Below are 19,098 nucleotides of genomic sequence, written 5' to 3'. Positions count from 1 at the left end.
TTCTGTGGCCTATCACAAAGCTCTGTGTAATATGATGTGATCAAGTAAACAAGCCTCAGTGGTTACTGTAATTTACATGACCTGAATAAAGTTGAAATGTTGAACGGGCCAGGTGGTTTTAGTTAAAAAGAACATTCCACTTTAGATTGGTCAGGCTGAGTAGCTCCAACCAGCACCCACATGAGAACAAACAACACTTACTGACAGCTGAGAGCTGACCGTGACATCTGTAGGCGGCCAAAGTAGTGCCTTAACTGTAAAGCGCCCATAACATCGCTTATCTGCAGTCCTTCTGAGAAATATTTACTTAAAACACGTGCAAGACAGGTCGGGATGGTTCTCTAATCAAACAGTAGAATCTTTGGTATCTATTCAGGTTTCAGTTTATATTGTGACACTATCACTGATTTGTTACAACATTTGTTGCAACCTGTATAGTTGGGTGAGCGCTCACATCTAAAAACGAGCACATCTTGAGTTTGGGCCTTTCTGTGTGGAGTTTGCATGTTCCCCCTGTGTGCTGTTTTTGTGTGGGTACTCCAGGATGTTAAGGGACAGTGCACATTGTTGGTTTTGTGCCAGAGAAGCTTGAATAAAGAACAAAACAGCTAAAATTGCTATTTATATTTCTAGTAGATTGTTGTCATTTATCTGCTTTGTCTTTTCTGAAACTGAATACAAAAGACAACATACATTTTCACCTAATGAACGACAGAGAAGGGCAAATCCAAAGGGCGAAGAAGAAAAGGGGGAATAAAACTTGTTGTGGTGATGCAAGAGAAGAGATTGAAACAAGCACGTAACTTTCATTTTCTCGCCTCTCCCTCCCCGCTCTGGTTTCCTGGTCCGTGTTTCGGCCGCCCCCTCTTTCCGGTCGGTCTTTCAGAAGGCGTCTCTCCTCCTCCTCCTCCGACTGGGTTGGGGTTAGCGCCCTCCTTCATGTCCGAGTATCACCGTCGCGCGTCCCGCGGCGGTCTCGAGGACGCGCGCGCGCCCTCCCACAGGAGGAGGGATGACGAAACCGCACATGACGTCACGGGTGTCTTCAATTAAATGCTGAAGTCGCTCAGTGAAAGCCAGACCTGAAGCTCCGCGGCGGCTGGACACGCGCTCTGAAATGCAAAGGTAGGCAGAGAACCAGCTGTCTGCTGTTGTCCTTGCTTTATCAAACTGGAGGTAATCGGATTTTTTTTTCTCTGAAACTTTTTACTGTTAGATCCTTACATCTTTCTACACATTACATGGATTTTGTCATCTTTTAAACCAATTATGGTAATTTTTGGATGAGATCTACCAGCTATTAAGGTTCTTGATCGTTATACTGTTGTGTATGCCAATAGTGCTTTCGTTTCCCATTAAATACTTTAACCCTTTCTCGGGCAAGTTGTCATATCTAGTAATTTCAGCATTCCTTCTAGTTTATTGACTGAGCTGCTTTACTAACTGTGCTATACAGATGAAATTGACTGAATAGATGATGAAAAAGTTTTGAAAAAGATGCTGTTTCTGCCTTTATTTAACCTGATCATCATCCTGATGCATGCATTCAGTATGAATGATGACACCATGTTCGATAAAAAAAAAACAATAGTCTTAAAAAAAATCTAATAGATGTAGCAACAAGAGTGTACAACTTTACTAAGGAATCTGTTTAGAAAGGTGTTCCATTTACCAGTACATGACTGTTGAAGCCATACACAATGTAACATGAGTAATTAGCCAGTTTAACTTTTTGTAACAGCAGTTGCCTTGTGGCCATGTGTTTCCCCTCCTTCCTCTTGTGAAACTTCCCTTTGTTTCATAGTAGAGCAACTGATCTGTCTTGTTTCCTCACAGCCAGCAGAAACCTCAGTTTGCCACTTGGCTCATAGAGCAAGTGGGTACAGGCCAATATCCCGGCCTGCATTATGTGGCCCAAAACAAGTTCAGAGTCCCGTGGAAGCACCTCTCCAGGAAGGACTGCAACGACGAGGACAGTGGAATATTCCGGGTAAGTCTGGTGGCCCTTCTAACTCTTCACAGCACTGCTGTGATCAGGTGCAATGTGAGCAAACTTTACTGGCTACCTTCCTCCTCGTAAGTGTGACGTAGTAGAAACATTCATGTCTGCAAGATAAAAGTTGCTTTTACACAAATGATTTTGTTTATGTTTTTGTGTTTGGTTCACAGGCCTGGGCCATAGCAAGTGGAAAGATTAATGAGTTCCCCAATGACAAAGCCAGGTGGAAAACCAACTTCCGCTGTGCTCTGAACACCCTCAACCAGCAGTTCAAAATGATAGAAGATAACTCCAAGAACTCGGAGGACCCTCACAAAATATATGAGATCATCAACACTAGATGTGAGTTGATTGTCTCTTTAAACCAGCTCTTCCAGCATGGAGTATGTGCAAACACAAACTCTACTGATCTGTTTTATTTGTGTGCAGACAACTATGAAACTCTGCCGACTCAGGAATCCCAGGAAGACCCAGCTCTCTTTCTTTCTCCTACTACGTACTTCCCCTCAGGAAGTGAGGTATGGCATTCCCCGGAATGTATTTTCACTTGTAGTAATTGGTTTATTGCTGCAGAGAGTTGCTTTATGATGTTTGCTGCCTTCTCAAGCCTGTTTAGTTTTCATTTCTCTTTCTTTGTAAACAGTGTGATCTGCTCAACAACTTTATGGCTCTGGATCTTGATTTCCAGCCAACAGGTACAGAGCAATAATGTCATAAACGCCAATGATTTTTTTTTCTCTTTATTTATGACTTAGTGTTTGATATGAATGAGTAAGTGTGGTTTCATTTGATTTGTGCCAACAAGCAGAGCAGCAGCCGTGGATAGAAAACTACATGCAGCCAGATCCAGTTGTTGTAGTTGGAGGCTATCCTGCTGCTGCAGAGAACCACCCGCAGTTTTTACCACAGCAGCCGGCAAATTACGAGGGTGTGTACAACCAGATGAAATAAAATGAAAAACTTTAGAACAAACACATGCAAATGAATCTCTGGAAATAATGGATCTCACGTGTGATGTTCTGAATGTTTGCTTTCAGCAGTGGCTCCAGGGCCAGTCCCCAGTTCACCTCATCAGCCGAGCATCTATGACCTGGAGATCTCAATCCACTACAGAAAAAAGGAAATGCTTAAACAAACACTGAGTGCCGTCCGTCTCCAGCTCCACTATGGCTGCGAAGTCCCTGGGCTGAATGCACATGCTCTCTGCTTCCCCTCCCCAGACGGGCTCATCGATCACAAACAGGTTAGGAAAAGGGAGCATCTGCAGAGGACAGTTTCCCTGATGGGAGAAGTACTGGAGCTTAAGAAGTTATTAATTAATGAGATGGGCCTCATTAAGAGAATTTAGAGCGGTGCAGGGGGCTTTGGGTCACGGTCAGGCGCTGTTCCACCTACCATTGACCTGAAGAGAAAGAAGTGATACGAAATAGTCACAGCTTTGGCAATAATGCACCTCAAAGAATGGTGCCATTCGCCATTAACTCCAACACAAACAAAGGTAAATCAATGTATGAACGGGATAATCAGACCTGGATTAAAGACAGAGTCAAAGCAATTTATTCATCTTATGTTTGGACCAAGCCGTTGTGCGATGAGGTTTGCCAGCAGGCGTGGCTGCTGATTTCACTGTCAAGGACAATGTAAACATGGAGGAAAGTACAATGTTTGCACCTGCAAAGGAAAATGAAAAGCTGATCAGCTTTATTATAAACATTTTTTTACCGAAACAATTTTGCCCATTCATGAAAAAGCTAGTTTTAAACTCGATAGTGATCAATTCAGCACTGCTACAAGATTACATCCCAGTTGGATTTTGAGGGGTTTTCTAACCACAACCTCTTTGCTGCAGATTGACTACACCAGCCGTTTGCTCAACAGCATCCAGAGAGGCCTTCTCCTTGAAGTAAAAGAGTGTGGCATTTATGCCACCAGGCACGACAAGTGCCACGTGTTTGCCAGCACCAGTGACCCCAACGTGGCCCATCCACAGCCAGCGAAGCTGCCTCAAAGCATAAAGGTGCCGCTCCTGGACTTCAAAAAGTTTGTGCATGGTAGGTGTGGCTTCCATGCTCCTTTATTTTATTATATTATATTGCCGTCACCCGTTATGCTACATCAGTATTAGCTCTGTGCGGAAATCAGTTGTGTGTGTATTTCAGAGCTGAAGCAGTTCACGGAGCACAGCGGAAGATCTCCCGAGTACACCATCAACATGTGCTTTGGAGAGAAGTTTCCTGATGGAAAACCTTTGGAGAAGAAGCTTATTGTGGTGAAGGTAACACTCCTTTAACCTCAGCTTTGTTCTATTTATTTTTTTTGTTCGTTTCAATGTTACAAAGCGTCTCTCCCACTCCCCCCTCTGCAGGTGGTCCCCCTGCTCTGTCGGTATCTTCATGAGATGGCGCAGATGGGTGGAGCTTCATCCCTCCACAGTGCCAACGTCAGCTTACAGACCTCACACAACAGCCTCATGGATCTGATCAGCTCTGTGTTTGGACCGCCGTCAGCAGAGGAGCCGCCAACTTCACCAACTAGCAATGGAATCGCACACCACATCATGATGATGCAGACCATGTAATGTTATAGTCATCGCAGTGACCTTACAGTGAATCGGCTCTTACTGTCAAGAAAGAACAGAAAGTAGCTGTAAGCCGGTGTTGATTTGCTGGGGAAAAACCTCAAAGCTAGAACTTCCTCTTTTGTTTTTTTCCACGTTATTCTCAAACTGAGATTTATATCACTACAGAAGCACGCTTACATTCAGTTAATTGCTTTTAAAGTCTCTGAGCTCCGTTTCAAAGCTAGCGCTGGTCACTATGTGGGGAAGCTCCTGAAGCTGAATATAATCAATGCTGTTAACTTCAAAATGTTACATGCAAGTCAGAATGTTTTTGTTCAGTTGTGAAATCGGCCTTATTTATTGTTAGGTAACATACAAATAAGGGAGGAAAAAAGAAAAGTCCAGAAATAAGTTTAATTGTGCATAAAGGTCACTTTAAATCCTGCTTTATATTTGAGGGCGAAGAGGAAACGTTGCCATTATTGACCCATGTACTGCACTCCTTATGAAATCCAGCTATGATTACTGTAAATATATATTTTTTTCCATTTGTTGCTATTCAGCAGACAAATGCATGTACACTGAAATGAAACTAAACAGCTCTTTCTAACAGGTTTTTATCTTACTGGTCGCATGGAGGAGAAACTTGAAAAAGGCAGAATTGCAATGTTTGTGTGGTGAATACAGGTTGGCACTTTTGACAGCGTTTTCATACTCTGTTGAACGTCTTGCACTTTTCATACTGAATAAATTGTCACTGTCAGAATAATAACCCCAAGTAGTGTGTGTTTATTGAAACTGACTGAGAAATCCCATCTCAGACGATTTACAGTTCTCCATGTCTTGTGAGAGTAAGAATTTCTTCAATAAAATTAAATATATGAAAACAAAACACAATTTAGATTTAGAATGAAAAGAGAAAACTGAATATTTACAATAGATATGGGCAAGAAAATGTCATCAACAAACGAGACACTGCTTCCACCCTTTTAATCACAAGTCATTTATTATTATTTGTTTTCCCTCTTAGAAACACCTGACCGCTTTGATCAAGTAAATACAGAAAAAGCACATTCACATACATTCAGATCACGTCAGCAGTGACCACCTATTCCTTTGTTCAGATCGTCCACCCAAAGTCCTCGGCTTTATTAAGCCCGATTAAACATGGCGGCAAAGTACTGGTCGAGTCCAATCACCCAAATAAACCTTTAGAGCAGAAACGAACCAGTGCAGGCAACCAACAGGCCGACAGCCAGCATTTAATTTTTCTTGAACATTTCTGACCGACTCAGCTCAAGACAGTCTAAGTTGTGATCAGTTAGGAAGACATAAATCTTTCCTGGTTTTAGGCGTGTATTTACTTTCAGCGCTGCTCCAGTGGAGATGCTGCGGATTATGACACATATTTCCAACTGACAGACTTCATTAAGTCACAATGTTATGAGATGAAGATGAAAACGCAACTTAATTTATAATAATCTAGACATCAACATCCTTGTAAGGTCATGAAAGATAGAATAGACAAAGCCTGGATTAAAATCTGTTACTCGGAGGTATAATCTGCATTCCCTACTTCATCATGATAAAACCTCATTCTTCCCAAAGATACTTTTGTCTGATTTATTTAACTATCAGGTTTACTCCTTTGGCACAAAAACTTAATTTCTAGGCTTTTTTTTAAAGCTCAGTGCTGTAAGCTGTTGTAAACGATTGGGGAAAAACACAGATTAAAAAACAACATTAGTTATTTTAGAACAGAGACTTGATGTTCCAGTTGAATACACCGAACCGAACTCCTCCTGTAGTATGCTGGACTAGATCTGCTCATAAGACGAACGTATTAGATTTTTTGAAGACACGACACACAGGCTTTAAAAAACAAAACATAGGCCTGCAATTTTGAACTACAAACATTTATGTCATTCATTCATTCATTCATTACAGGCAGCACAGATAAAAGGAACATACACTTGGATATATCAAATCTATATTATTTACAGGGCAATCTAAAATTATTCAGAATTATACTAATAAATTCCTACAAAAAATTGCATAACAGTGTCTTTCCTTGATGTGATAAATTATGTTTTATCTGAGTGCTGTCACTGACAAATACAATTTTCCCTCCAATCAATCCAACACAAGAAACTAAAGTCATAGAAAACTCAAGAGTTCACATCACCCAGCAGCCTCATGAGGATATGCCCAAGGAGAACGCTACCTGATTACTCCCTCCACGGGAGTGTGTGTGAGATCTGCCTCATTATCTCCCACTCACTGTCGGAGCTGCACCACACAAAAATCCCAGTTCTTGGCAGTGACAGTCCAAGCGACAGACACCAGACGGTTCAGTTCAAGTTATCAGTGTAGAATTTCCAAAAGTTTGCATTAAGACAGGAAGCTTGACGTTATCCAAAGTGTTTTGTCCTGAAACTGGGACCAGATCTCGACTGTATACAGCAGGTAGTGTGAACCATAACGTAATGAACAGTGTTGGTGTCCTTGCCTGTAGTTTCTTGCTTAGTCACGGGCTGTCGGAGATTTGCATCGCCTCGGGTTGGACCTCTGCTGCCTTCCCTGAATCATCTTCTTTCCTATGTTTCCTGGCGTGTTTGTATTTGTCCACGTACGCCTTAACCAGATTCCCCACTTTGACGGGGTTGATCTCGCCGCTCTTGCTGTGGCAAACCTGGTGAAGGAGAAAACAAGACAGGTATGGCAGGCGATGAGAAAGGCCTGAGTCATCGAGAACAGCTGTTTCTGGTTTGATGAGAACTTCAGAGCCCACCTTCTGGACAGCTTTGCGGAGAATCTCCTTGTATTCGTCCTTGTTGATGTCTCTTCTCTGGTAGAAAGGCTTGATGGCCAGTTTCACCTCCTCTATAGCTCTCTCCAGCATGTGGAGCTTCTTTAAATACTGCCGACATCAGTGAAACAACACGTCATGATATTTATTTCCTCAGAAAGGAAAGTAGATGTAAACTAAAACATAAATCAGACTCCACCTTGTCTTTCCTGGACTGATCTCCGTCTTCGCCCTCAGTTTGTCCCGAGGTGGACAGCGCTTCAGGATGCAGGCCGTCAGAATGAGAAGAGGTAGAGGGAGGGACGGCAGCCCCTTTACTGGAGGGATCCCCGGCTATTCCAGAGACGCCCTGGGAAAAGGTACAGAGAATGAAGCATCTGTCAATACGACAAAACCAAAACGTGATGAAGGATGAACACTTCAGTAATATTATTATTTATGCAGTAATTTCAAAACTCTGAGGTTAATCAAAGTAAAAAGGTAAATCTTTATGTAAAAGAGGTCTGGAGAGTAACTTAAAATACATTTAACTTGCTGAGGCAGGAACTCTTCTAGCAGATGAGTTATGTATTTGGGTGTCTGAGTCAGAAGTTGTCAATCTTCATGTGTATCCATGCAACAGCAGGGCTAAGAGATACCACAGAACCGGTCCAGACCGGTATGTGTATCACTGAGCCAAAACTGTGTGTGTGTGTGTGTGTGTGTGTGTGTGTTTGTGTATCTTCTGACTCTTTGCTCCTGCTGCAGCTGGAAACACTTGGGTTTCTGTCCGTTGTCTCTTCTTGTTTGAAGCCTTGAGTGTCAGACACTGACTTCTGGGGATATAACTCACATATTTTGTGCTAAAAATATGATTTAATCTAAATGATACACAATGGGGAAGACAGCTGATCATATATTGTGCTTGTAATTATAGATAGATAGATAGATAGATAGATAGATAGATAGATAGAAAAACTGTGAACCTTAAAACCTTCTCTATTATGGTTAGAACACATCAGTCTAAACAAAAGCGTGTGGATAAAGAAAAGTAATTATCATATCTGAATGAATATGTTTAAAATATATTCATCAGACACAGCTTCACAGCTTTTGAGAATTTCCCATGAACTTTGTCTTATATTATTGTGTTCAATAGGGACTCAGCAGATTCAGGCAGGAGGTTTCACTTTCATTTACTCAGAAAACGATCCAGCATCAGTTTTAGTTTCAATCACATGACTTCACATGGAACCACATAGAGTCACTTACAACTGAATGCTGCCACCTTTTGCTCATTTTCAGCATTACACATTCTGAAATACTGAAGCCCAATGCTACTCCTACCCCAGCCAAACTTTGCATTGAAGTTACTTTGAAATTCTTTTTGTCCAGAAATGTAAAAGGCTTCTTCCAAAATACACAAGTGGATGTATAAGAAGTATCATTGTGAGGAAAAAAATCTCAGCCTTTATTTGCATTTGAACAAAAACTGTCGCAAAGTGCAGCTGCAGGTCCTCAGCGAGCTCCTCTGTCTTGTGACTGTCCACAAACCAACGGCAGCTGTTTGTTTTTGCCCATTTGCTCTTAATGAATCAGGATAATGTAGATGTTTTAGTACAGCTTGTATTATTTAAAATGTTTCAGAACTTTAGATTTTCACATAGTTTTCAAGGGGTATGAATCATTTTGGACACGCCCCTTTTTTGTTAAAATGTATATAAAAGCTAAGAATTCTTCTCGTAAGTCATTGTAGTATGGTATCATGGTATCATTGTGGTAAAACTAACTTTAAATTAAAATTTGCCTGGGGTATTAATCATTTGGGCTCAAGTGTGTATAACTGCGGTGTTGAGAAAAGACTCTCTCCTACCTGACCGGATGTCTGCACTGCCAAAAACGGCCTGCGAGCTCCTTCTTGCTTCAGCTTCAGCTTGTACAGAGCCAGCTCTGTGTGAGAAAAGCAAATCAATAAAATCAAACGTCTTTACAGCAAGTGCATTTCTTAGGAGGCTATACAGAGGCCGAAAAATACAGCATAGTGTTGCTGTGAAACACTTACTGCTTGCAGATTTCTCTGGCTGAGGCCCCTCCGGCTCCTGTAAGTTCCAGGTGACCCGCTTTACTTGAGTCTTGGTTTTTGTTCCTGCTAAAGTGGACGCTGGCTGTCCCTCTTTCTCCTGCTTGGGGGCCGTCCCACTTCCGTCTGGGGGTTCGGACTTCACGTAATCCAGGTTGTCGAGCATCACGTCGACGTTGAAGTCCTCGTCTGAGTCTGACGGTTGTCGAGCTTCATGTTTCACAGGCACAGTAGATCCAGCAGTGTTTTGTTGCGTCGTTGAGCTCGACGACTGTGCAGCAGACTCACTAAGTGTTTCTTGGCATTCTGTTTTAGGAGCAGTCATTGTAGAGGGCGATGTTACAGGGGGTAATTGGCATATTTCTGAGGTATCCGGCTCACATTTCAATGCGGCCAGTTCGCAAGACTCAGTCTTCTGGGGGGTATCTTCATGGTTTTCCTCATTGATGTCAACTGTCAAAGGAGGCGTGTCAGGTTCTTCTTTCTTGATTGGTTTAATCGATGGAGAATCTTCAAACATGTCAAGACATGGCAGCTTCTCTTTTTTAATTTCTTTTGCAGGCTTAACTTCTTTTGCTAGATCTGCTCTTTGGCTCGCAGTGACGTCTTTTTCCTCCTTCATGACTTTAGCTGCAGACGCACAGGAAGGCGACGCCTGTTTATAAACTTTAGAAACTCTTTTCTCTTGAACGGAGCTTCGTGTAACGTCTTTAACTTTTTTCTTCTCAAGCGACTGCTTCGTGTCTTTGGAGGATGATGCGGATGGCCCTGAAGTCTTCTGTGAGCTCTTGGACGACACTTCCTTTTTCCTTCTCTCTCTTGAGGTGGATCTAGATCTTGGTCTTCTCTTGTCTTTAGGACGGGATTCCACTTTGTCTCTGGAAGAATGAGATGAATTTTGTTGCCTGGCCTGTTCTTTCCTCCTCTCCCTGGATCTGGAACGTGATCTTGAGCGAGAACGATTCCGGTCCTTTGATTTCGATCTGCTTCTGGATCGAGAGCGAGACTTTGATTGAGATTTGGAGCGAGAACGACTGCGCCTCTTGTCCTTTGACGGTCGTCTTCTCTCACGCTCATCGTCCCTGCCGCGTTGTTTATGCTTCTTCCTCTGTGAATGCTCTCTGCTGCTGGAGCTGGAAGCAGACCTAAAAATCAAGAAAATGAATTAGGCTTAGTCAAATACGAAAACACTGCAGAGTGAGAAGCAAGTACAGTGAACTGTCCCATTTCTACCTGGATCGTCTCCTCCTGTTGTCCTCTTTGGATCGGGAACGGGACCGCCGTCGTTTTCTCCGCGCCCTGTCAGGGGAACCGGGCTGAGAGCTGTCTGAGCTGCTTGAACGCGCCCTCCTCCTCTCTCCAGGCGGCGACCGCCTGGAACTTCTTTCTTTGTCCTTGTCCCGTTCTTTGTTCCTGCCTGCCTGTCCCGAGGCGTGGCGATCCCCTCGTCGGCTCCTGTCTGTCTCAGAACTGCTGGAGCACTGTTCCTTCGGAGGTTTGGGGGGTCTCTTGCTTTGGTGTGAATCTCTTGACAGGGACTTTGAAGTGGGTGTAGAATCTGATTTAATTTCTTCCTTTAGAGTTTTTTTGCTGGTTGCCGAGCTGGAGGCTAACGGTTCAGGAACCGGTCTGTTTTGAGCTGCAGAGCTCTGACCACTGTCCTTTTTAACGCGTCTTCCAGTCTTTACCAGATCCAGGCTGTGATGAGCAGATGGCGTACTGAGTAACGTCTCTGAATTTATACAACTATTTACGCTCTCATCACACCTTTCAGAATCTTTTTCCTCATCTAACCCAGGTTCTTTCTTAATTTCAATGTCAGGTACATCTGCTGGTTTTTCTGTCTTGATGTTTAATATTGTTGACTCTTTTTTAACTTTGACCCCGCCCGTCGAGTGCCTGTCGACCTCTGGTACAGTCCTCTGAGTTGTCCTTGACTGTTCCTGTGATGCATCAACCTGCTGAGTTTCGGTGTTAATCTCTCTGCTGTTTTCCTCTTTAACTGTGGCCTCCAGGTTTCCAAATACAGGAGGTCGGCCCTCATGTGAAGCGCTTTGCGAACTAACCGGGTCGGTGCTCTCGGCTTCACTGCCTGAGCTGCTAGAATCTGACAAAGTGGGATTAAAGGGATCGTAGATATTTTCTTGCTCCATGCCGACGGCTGTACGCGATGCCAGCAGCTTTTGCTTATCTCTGCGCAACTGTCTCTTCTTGGCTTCGTCTTCTTTTTCTCTGCAGTGCCCCGGTCTGGCGTCTCCACTGGCCGAGGACGACGTACTGCTGAGCCGCCTCGAATGCCACGAGTTCCCACTGGAGTTAATGCGGAAACTCACTGCGGATGAAGACGAGGGAGCTGAGGGATGCCGCGAATGGCTGGCAGGGTAGCCGGTGGAGGAGGACGCAGAAGAGAACGAGTTGGAGAAGGATGAGGACGACGAGCCTGCTCCACCAGGCCTGTTCCTCTGGGCCTGACCATCAACCCGGCTCCTCTGCTGGTCGACGCTCTGCTGCCTTCCTTTGTCTCCAGAAAGGCTGTTTGTACCCGCTTCGTGCACGCCATACCCGTTACTGACAGCAGAAGGATTGCTACCATTTCCCCTGCCGCTCCTGTCACTAATGCCCCTCTGACTGGTGCCTTCACTGCTATTGTCTCTTTTTATTTTTGGTATCCTTGGAAGCACGGACACATCCACCCACATGGGCTTTGTCGGTGCCTTTTTAGACTGAGATTGTGACTGAGCTGTTCCTTTGCTCTTGGTGCTGAAGTCTGGGGTGGGATGGACGGTCGGGGGGGAAATTTCTCTCGAGGCTCCAGCCCCATTGCTTCCCCAGTGAGCAGCAGAGGTGGCGGGTCTGGCTGAATGAGGCGACAGCAGACCCGGGTGCCTTCTTCGAGATACATCCGCATGAGGAGTTGTCTGAGTGTGGCTGGGCGGGGAGGCCATAAAGGGCGGCGAGCGAGACGAGCTCGGGGTCAGATCTCTGTTCACAGCGCTACTCGAGGGTCCCGGGAGCGCTCCACTGTGGTGGAGGGACAAAGAGCTCTCTGCAAGGCTGGGTGAGGAAACTGGACTGATGAGGGAGCCGGCATCTCCAGAGCTGCTGCTGCTTCTGCTGGCTGGCAGTAAAGGGGACGGCGTCACTGCAAGGTATAAACAAAATTTGTAAACGAAATTAGAATAAATCTTTTTTTTTTTTTTTTTTTCTTAATACTAAGATGGCTTTCTCTTGGTGGGATTTGACTACGTAGCTAAGATGTCACAAAAAAAATTTTTTTTTTACATGTTTCCCCATAACTGTCACAATCATTTCTTGAACATCTCCATCTCTCTCACACACACATATTTACACACACCTACCTGGTTTTGTAGCCTTGAGGGATCCGTCTCGGTTGATGACGACGTCGGAGCTGTCCATCAGGAGCATGCTCTGTCCTGAGAGGATGCTGCCCAGCAGATCGGGCACTGGAGCTGGCTCCACAACGTCCCCTGACTGGGGAACACCTAAATCCCTTCTGTTATACCAGAGAGAATCTTCAATGAGGGTTCTCAAGTGTTTCGGGGATATTTCATGCATGTGCGGTTTTCTAATCAGAGTGACCGTCTTATATTTGTACCAATACGGATCAAACTCTTGGGTTTCAGTGGCCGTTACCTGGAGAGGCTGGCAGTGATCGGTCGGGCCACAGGTTGGTGGGAGCGAAGGGCTGAGCGAGAGATTCCTCGTCTCTTGGCCTCCAGCAGCGACGTAACGCGGGCCTGTTCTCCATCCTCCTCACTGGTGAAAGCCCAATAGTCACACAAAAAAACTGAATAGTCCATTTTAAATTGAGCTTTCTTAACCAAATCATTTCAGATTTTAAAATACTTCAGTGGAAAAATATGTTTTCCAAAAAAATGATGAAGTCGATAAAGAAAGCCATTGAATATGTTGGAAACTATGCAATCAATCATAATTCATAATTATGCATTTGCCTTGCGAAGCATCAATAAAATCTGTATATTAGGAGACATTTTGAAACTTATCGGTATGAGAAGGGTTTCAGGATCTCAGAGAAGCTGGCTTACCGGTCTGCAAAGGGATCCAGATCAAAAGGATCTCCGTAGATTGAGAGGGATGCAGCTCCTATGTCGACACGCATGTTGCTCAGCGTATGCTCTGACGGTCGGTACACAGTGGGAAGAGAGGAGCTCTTCTTATCCTTCACAATGCCAAGGTTACTGGCAATGCGGCTTCGAGAAGTGCTCGACTTTTTAACTACCTAGTGGGGAAAACAGTGGATTTTTAAGGGGGGGAAGTGTGAAAACTAAAAAAAAAACAAAAAAACTTGGTTTTCAGTGACTGATAGAGTGAATGTTTAAATCTCAGAGCTTACCTTCTGTTTCCTCCTCTTAGTCCTTCTTACTCTGCGTTTCCTCCTCTTGACCATTGTGTTCATTGATTTACTTCTTTTACCTTGAGCAGAAGACGTGTCCTTAGTCTTAACCTTTCTTCGCTTAACTGTTTAATGAGAATTAGGAGTCAGTTCTTTCTGAAACACTTGACTTTTTAGCCCCCCCCCCCAAAAAAAAAAAAATATATATATTTTTATATAAATATATATATTTATATTAAAAAAAATATATATATATATATATTTTTTTATACTTATCCTCCCACTGTAACTCCACACACTGTCTCAGCAGACGTAAAACAGAGTCGATAAGAAAACGTCTCACTGATAAAAACACGTGCGACCTTTACCCAGACGCTCACCCACGACATTCCTGCCCTCAGCTTGTGTCAATGACCTTGACAGTAACTTCAGCTCTAGTTTTAATTAAACACCATTGATGTCGTCGCTCCAGTCAGAGCCAGAGTCGTCTGTGGTTGGAGGAATGATACACTGCTAAAAGCTCACAGCAGACAAGCAGAAACGAGGTGGAAGAAATCTAAGCTCCGAGTTCACTAAAACATCTATAAAGAAAAACCTAGATTGAGATTGTTGATTGTCTTGTTTTCTTTCGTTTTCCTGTAAAGCATTTTGAATCTCCTTGCGTCTGAATGGTGCTGGAAATTTGCCCCGCTGTGTGCAGGCACTGATGTTCACACAACACTAATTTGACACTTTCTGATCCACTTAGTGCGTCGTCTCTTACCATACTTGCGTCTGCGGCCGGACGGGACCCGAGGAGTGAAGTCCCGCACGTAAACCGCTGTGTTGAGGCCGGCCACCACAGCATTAATAGTTTCATCCAGCCAGGTTGACTGGATCAGATATGTGGGAGCCAACTGAGGAGGGAGAGCTTGCATTAGCCCAGTGAGCTGCACGTAGAAACTTCGATTCTGCGAACACAACTTTCCAACATGCACTGCTACCGAACAAAACATTCTGTTCGCCACAGGATCTAAAAAGCAAATCTTCATTTCCAAAATCGGTAGTATCAAAAGAGATGATGTGGCACTGTTGCATGCTGCCCCACAGCATTCTGCCCCAACAGGTGTGGCTGCTCAGCAATGAAGACTGTTCACCTCTCTTCCCACATTCAGAATCATACTTAAAGGAATACTACGAAGATTTTGGACCCACGCCCTATCCCGATCATTTACAAAGTGAGATAAGCTCATAAATACCTTTGTTGTGTCCGTTCGTCCAGTGCCTGGCTAACAGCTGTTAGCATCATAGTTAGCTTAGCTCAACTACGGCAGGTGAAGAGGAGACAGAGCCAGACTGAGAAAGTGGACAAAATAGTCCTTCCAGTGGTCCAGGGGACGGCGTATTAGCACGCAAAGTAAATCCGAATGGTTATAAAACATTTTAAAAGACGTGTTTTCTTTTCAATCCCTTAAAATAGCGTTTTGATACACACAGACCTGCACAAGCATAGTGCGCTGCGGAAGGATATACCAGGCGCACAGCGGCTGAGTCTATGCTTCTACTGCTGTGCTCCGGTGTATCCTTCTACGGAGCACTGCACATGCGCAGGTCTGTGTGGAACAAAACATTTTAACGGATTGAAAAGATAACACGTCTTTTAAAATGCTTTATAACCATTCGGATTTACTTCACGTGCTAATACGCCATCCCCTGGAAGGAGTATTTTGTCCACTTTCTCAGTCTGGCTCTGCCTTCTCTTCACCTGCCGTAGTTGAGCTAAGCTAACTACGATGCTAACAGCTGGGAGCCCGCGGCTGGACAAACGGACACAAGAAAGGTATTTATGAGCTTATCTAACTCTGTAAATGATCGGGATAGGGCGTGGGTCCAAAATCTTCGGAGTATTCCTTTAAGACATTAATGTTATCAATCTTGGTTTTATCAATACAGTAGTTATTATCACAACAAACTTTGAGTGTTAGGAAACATTTCAGTAAAATGCAACATTGCACATAAGCTGGGTGTGAGTGAGTGAGTGAGTGAGTGAGTGAGTGAGTGAGTGAGTGAGTGAGTGAGAACCAAATAGCCATAACAGAAGCATCACGCCTCATGCCAAACCTGCGATGAGCGTGCCTGAGTGATGCGGTGTCGGTTGACGTTTGCTCGAACTCTCTCACTCTGCTGGGTACGGGCGATGGCCCTGGTGGGACCGGCAGCCCGGGGCTGGGATCTACTGGTGGCTGGACGAGCGGTAGAGGGCAGGCTCTCCGAGTCACTGAGCTCCTCTGCTAAATCTGACCAGAGAAAAGATTCTTACGATTGCTGCAAACTTTCAATTGCAAACAAACAAAAGAGGTATTTTTGTTGTTTTTGTTTACAATCTTGATTTAGTTTGTCAAAAATATTTGCTGAATATCTAAATTTGTAGGAAAACACATACTTAAGTGACGGTTGTTGGCTTGACACTCAGGACAGAACCATTCCTCTACAGGAACAGAGTTAAGAGGCGGTGTGAGGCACTCCATGTGATACCTACAGAAACCAAAGACGAAGCATTAGCAAGCTCTTAAAAGAATGACAACAAGTGCACTCATTCATAAAAATTAAACAGCATCTATCTCACCCTGCATCACAACCATCGCACAGCAAAAGACGGTCCTCTCGGTCACTGCCGCCGCACACCTCACAGTTTGTCTGCTCCAGGGTCAGATCCACTGTTTCCTCTTGACCTTCCTTCACAGGCTTTTGCACTGTTATCTGAGTAAAGGAACCAGACGATAAAATGTAATTACAGTAGGAGAACCCTAGCATTATGATGATTTGACTATTCATGAGTTCATCAATACACTCACCATTTTTTTCACTTTCCCTCCATAACATTTTCTTAGGTATATGCTGTTGAAGGCAAGGCGGTCTACAGGACACGAGTTAGCGTTCTATATGGTGAAGAACAAAAACAGTACAGCTCAACCCATCTTGAATGGCTGCATGCATGCACACCAAATGAGCAAAAAAACTATATCTGTTTAAAAATATGTGAATAAAGTCAGATCCACCTTGGCCCATTCGAGGATGCAGTCAAAACAGAAGTAGTGTTCACAGCTCTCAGGTGTGGCAACGGGCTGGTTGGTGAACGAGTTCAGGCAGATGGGACACTTGTCCGAGTCCTCATCTGAGCTCAACACTTCAAAGCCAGCTGAGGTTCCTCCAACAGCTCCATCCTCGAGCTCTTCCTCATCTGACAAAGGAGGAGAGTGAAAGCCATTCTTTACATACGCAAAAATACTGGAGGTTGCTGTATGACATAAAGAACATGCAAAAAGACTGTCTCATTGTGGATCTGTTTCCCAGAAGTAAACCCTTTCTTCTTCAACTAAACATCAAATCCTTAAGTGCAACTAAAAGAAAAAAACTGCATAATATATTGAACTGGTACTTAACATCCATGAATATGAACTTAAATCAATAAAACAATGCAGAAACCACATTCGACATCAACTGATATTCATGATCCCTTCTTACCATCCTCCTCTTCATTCCCTTCTTCTTCCTCTTCTTCTTCTTCCTCCTCCTCGTCATCTTCTCCATTCACGTGATCTTCCCCTTCTTCTTCTTCTTCACTGTCAGATTCTCCCTCCGCTGACTCCTCAGAGTCATCCGAGTCATCTACATGGAAACATTTAAGTTCTCTTATGGCACTGAATGAAGTTTTGTGAAACAGCAGTCATTCATTTATTCAGCTGATTATTACTCAATGTGAAACAAGCTACCTGAGATGGCCCACACTGCGGCTCTTTTCCCTTTGCTGTGAGATGTGCTGCGATTGATCAGCTCATCCTGGCTGTCATCTTCATCCATGGCTGACCATCAGAAGAGAACCTCAAATTCTCTTTGCAGCTTATATCCACAATGACACTGTGATGACAAATCAGGATTATTATTACTACTTCTTCAGGAGAATTTGAGGTGTAACTTCTATCCACTGTTGTCCACCACAAACAGAAAACAGACATCAGCCATGTGGGTTAAAGGACACAGTATCTACAATGACAAAGCACATGAGATTACTGCAGGAAAAGTAAGTTTGCACACTTTCCACCTCGATAAACACAATGCTGTGCCTTCACTTTCACTGCCTGCAAACAAGACAAATTATCTCACACTTGATAGCTAACAGACTGCTGCAAAGCTACATGTAAACAAAGAGCCGAACATGGCTGCAAACCACTGTTTTCCCGATTCCTGGTGTGAAATAAGAAAGGCTCACAGACTGAGTCATCAACAATAGACTTACAATGCCTGCTAAGAAAAGATAATGTTCAGTAATGCTGTCCTTTTTTGACAAATGACGCTAGCTTCAGTTCAGCGTGTTTGCTAGCCTCAGGCTCGCTAAAATTAGCTCGTTTTCACCTCTAAAGAAGCCGTCAGTGCCTGAGTAACAGTAACACACGTTCCTCGTTTAATTCACACGACTATAGCATACGATTCGGGCGTTTAATAACGATTAAACCTACCCTGTTTAATAGTGTTGGGGTATGTTTGAGTGATTTTGAAGTCTCCACCGTTGTTGAGTGACACCGCCGGCTGGCTGCAGACGGAACAGGCCGAGCTCACTCCCCCCCGCGTGACCTTTAAAGAGACAGTGTCCCTTTTTGCAGAGCACGCGCTGCAGTCCGCGAGCCGCCACAGACACGTCGGCGTGCGTTTCATTCATTAGATTTAACTGTACAAAACATTGAAAAATTGGTTTTAAGATGAAATTACAAATAAATGGTGGCCAAATCTTTGTAAGTCTGTTAATTTCTGGGAAAAATAGTACGCAAATTTTGTATGTCAGTCCACTAAGCTACATTTTATATTACATGTTACTATTTGTTATAGAGGGAGAAGAATATGTAACATCCAAGCATAGGTTACATAAAGAAGGAGAGAATGAGCCTGAGTCGGTGGGGGTTTGAGGAGTTGACTGAGTTTAGAGACCCACATGAACAGGTGGTGGGGGGCTGTGACACTGAAGCACCTGTCTGCAAAGGGACATGTCTGGGTGAAGGAGATGGTGAGCAGGGGGGGGGGGGGGGGGGGGGGGGGGGTCTGCAGACAACACTGACAGTACAAGCCACACAGGGATTTGTAAGCAAGTTACAAACAACCAGTGAACATGAATTAAGGTGATGAGCTACCAGGCCTTAAATCAGTTCAGCCAAAATGTTTTAGAAGTGTGCAGTAAGAGGCGAAGGAATTATGTTTAAATCAGCATATTTTAATACCTGATTGTTAGTAGACTGTTGCGTGCTGCGTCCCACTTCAGGTGTTA

General features: G+C 43.9%; 2 protein-coding genes across 5 annotated transcripts; one reads left to right on the top strand and one right to left on the bottom strand.

Annotated features, from left to right (window-relative positions):
* Positions 1–990: 990 nt before the first annotated feature.
* On the top strand, positions 991–5,328 carry irf7 (interferon regulatory factor 7). Of its 4 annotated transcripts, none has more exons than XM_030097132.1 (10): positions 991–1,125; positions 1,837–1,990; positions 2,170–2,341; positions 2,429–2,517; positions 2,643–2,694; positions 2,808–2,927; positions 3,040–3,242; positions 3,849–4,050; positions 4,159–4,274; positions 4,365–5,328. In XM_030097132.1, exons 1-10 carry the CDS (start codon positions 1,118–1,120, stop codon positions 4,575–4,577), a joined length of 1,329 nt encoding a protein of 442 aa, XP_029952992.1. In that variant the 5' UTR covers positions 991–1,117; the 3' UTR covers positions 4,578–5,328. The 4 variants fall into 4 exon arrangements, with proteins under 4 accessions (XP_029952992.1, XP_029952991.1, XP_029952989.1 ...); XM_030097131.1 differs by having other exon boundaries at positions 2,805–2,927; XM_030097129.1 differs by having other exon boundaries at positions 2,805–2,927; positions 3,037–3,242.
* Positions 5,329–5,546: 218 nt separating this feature from the next.
* Positions 5,547–18,400, bottom strand: phrf1 (PHD and ring finger domains 1). The gene is made up of 19 exons (XM_030096408.1): positions 18,299–18,400; positions 17,555–17,699; positions 17,307–17,450; positions 16,841–17,022; positions 16,637–16,720; positions 16,408–16,541; positions 16,225–16,316; positions 15,903–16,078; positions 14,566–14,698; positions 13,803–13,927; positions 13,495–13,688; positions 13,082–13,204; positions 12,787–12,941; positions 10,661–12,569; positions 9,410–10,572; positions 9,221–9,297; positions 7,568–7,717; positions 7,351–7,482; positions 5,547–7,251 (listed from the first exon to the last, which is right to left on the bottom strand). The coding sequence occupies exons 2-19, from the start codon at positions 17,640–17,642 to the stop codon at positions 7,087–7,089; spliced, it is 5,226 nt and encodes a 1,741-aa protein (XP_029952268.1). The 5' UTR covers positions 17,643–17,699; positions 18,299–18,400; the 3' UTR covers positions 5,547–7,086.
* Positions 18,401–19,098: the final 698 nt, after the last annotated feature.

This window comes from Salarias fasciatus, chromosome 7 (genome assembly GCF_902148845.1).
Source record: "Salarias fasciatus chromosome 7, fSalaFa1.1, whole genome shotgun sequence".
NCBI lineage: Eukaryota > Metazoa > Chordata > Actinopteri > Blenniiformes > Blenniidae > Salarias > Salarias fasciatus.
This window is presented reverse-complemented; position numbering and strand designations above follow the sequence as displayed.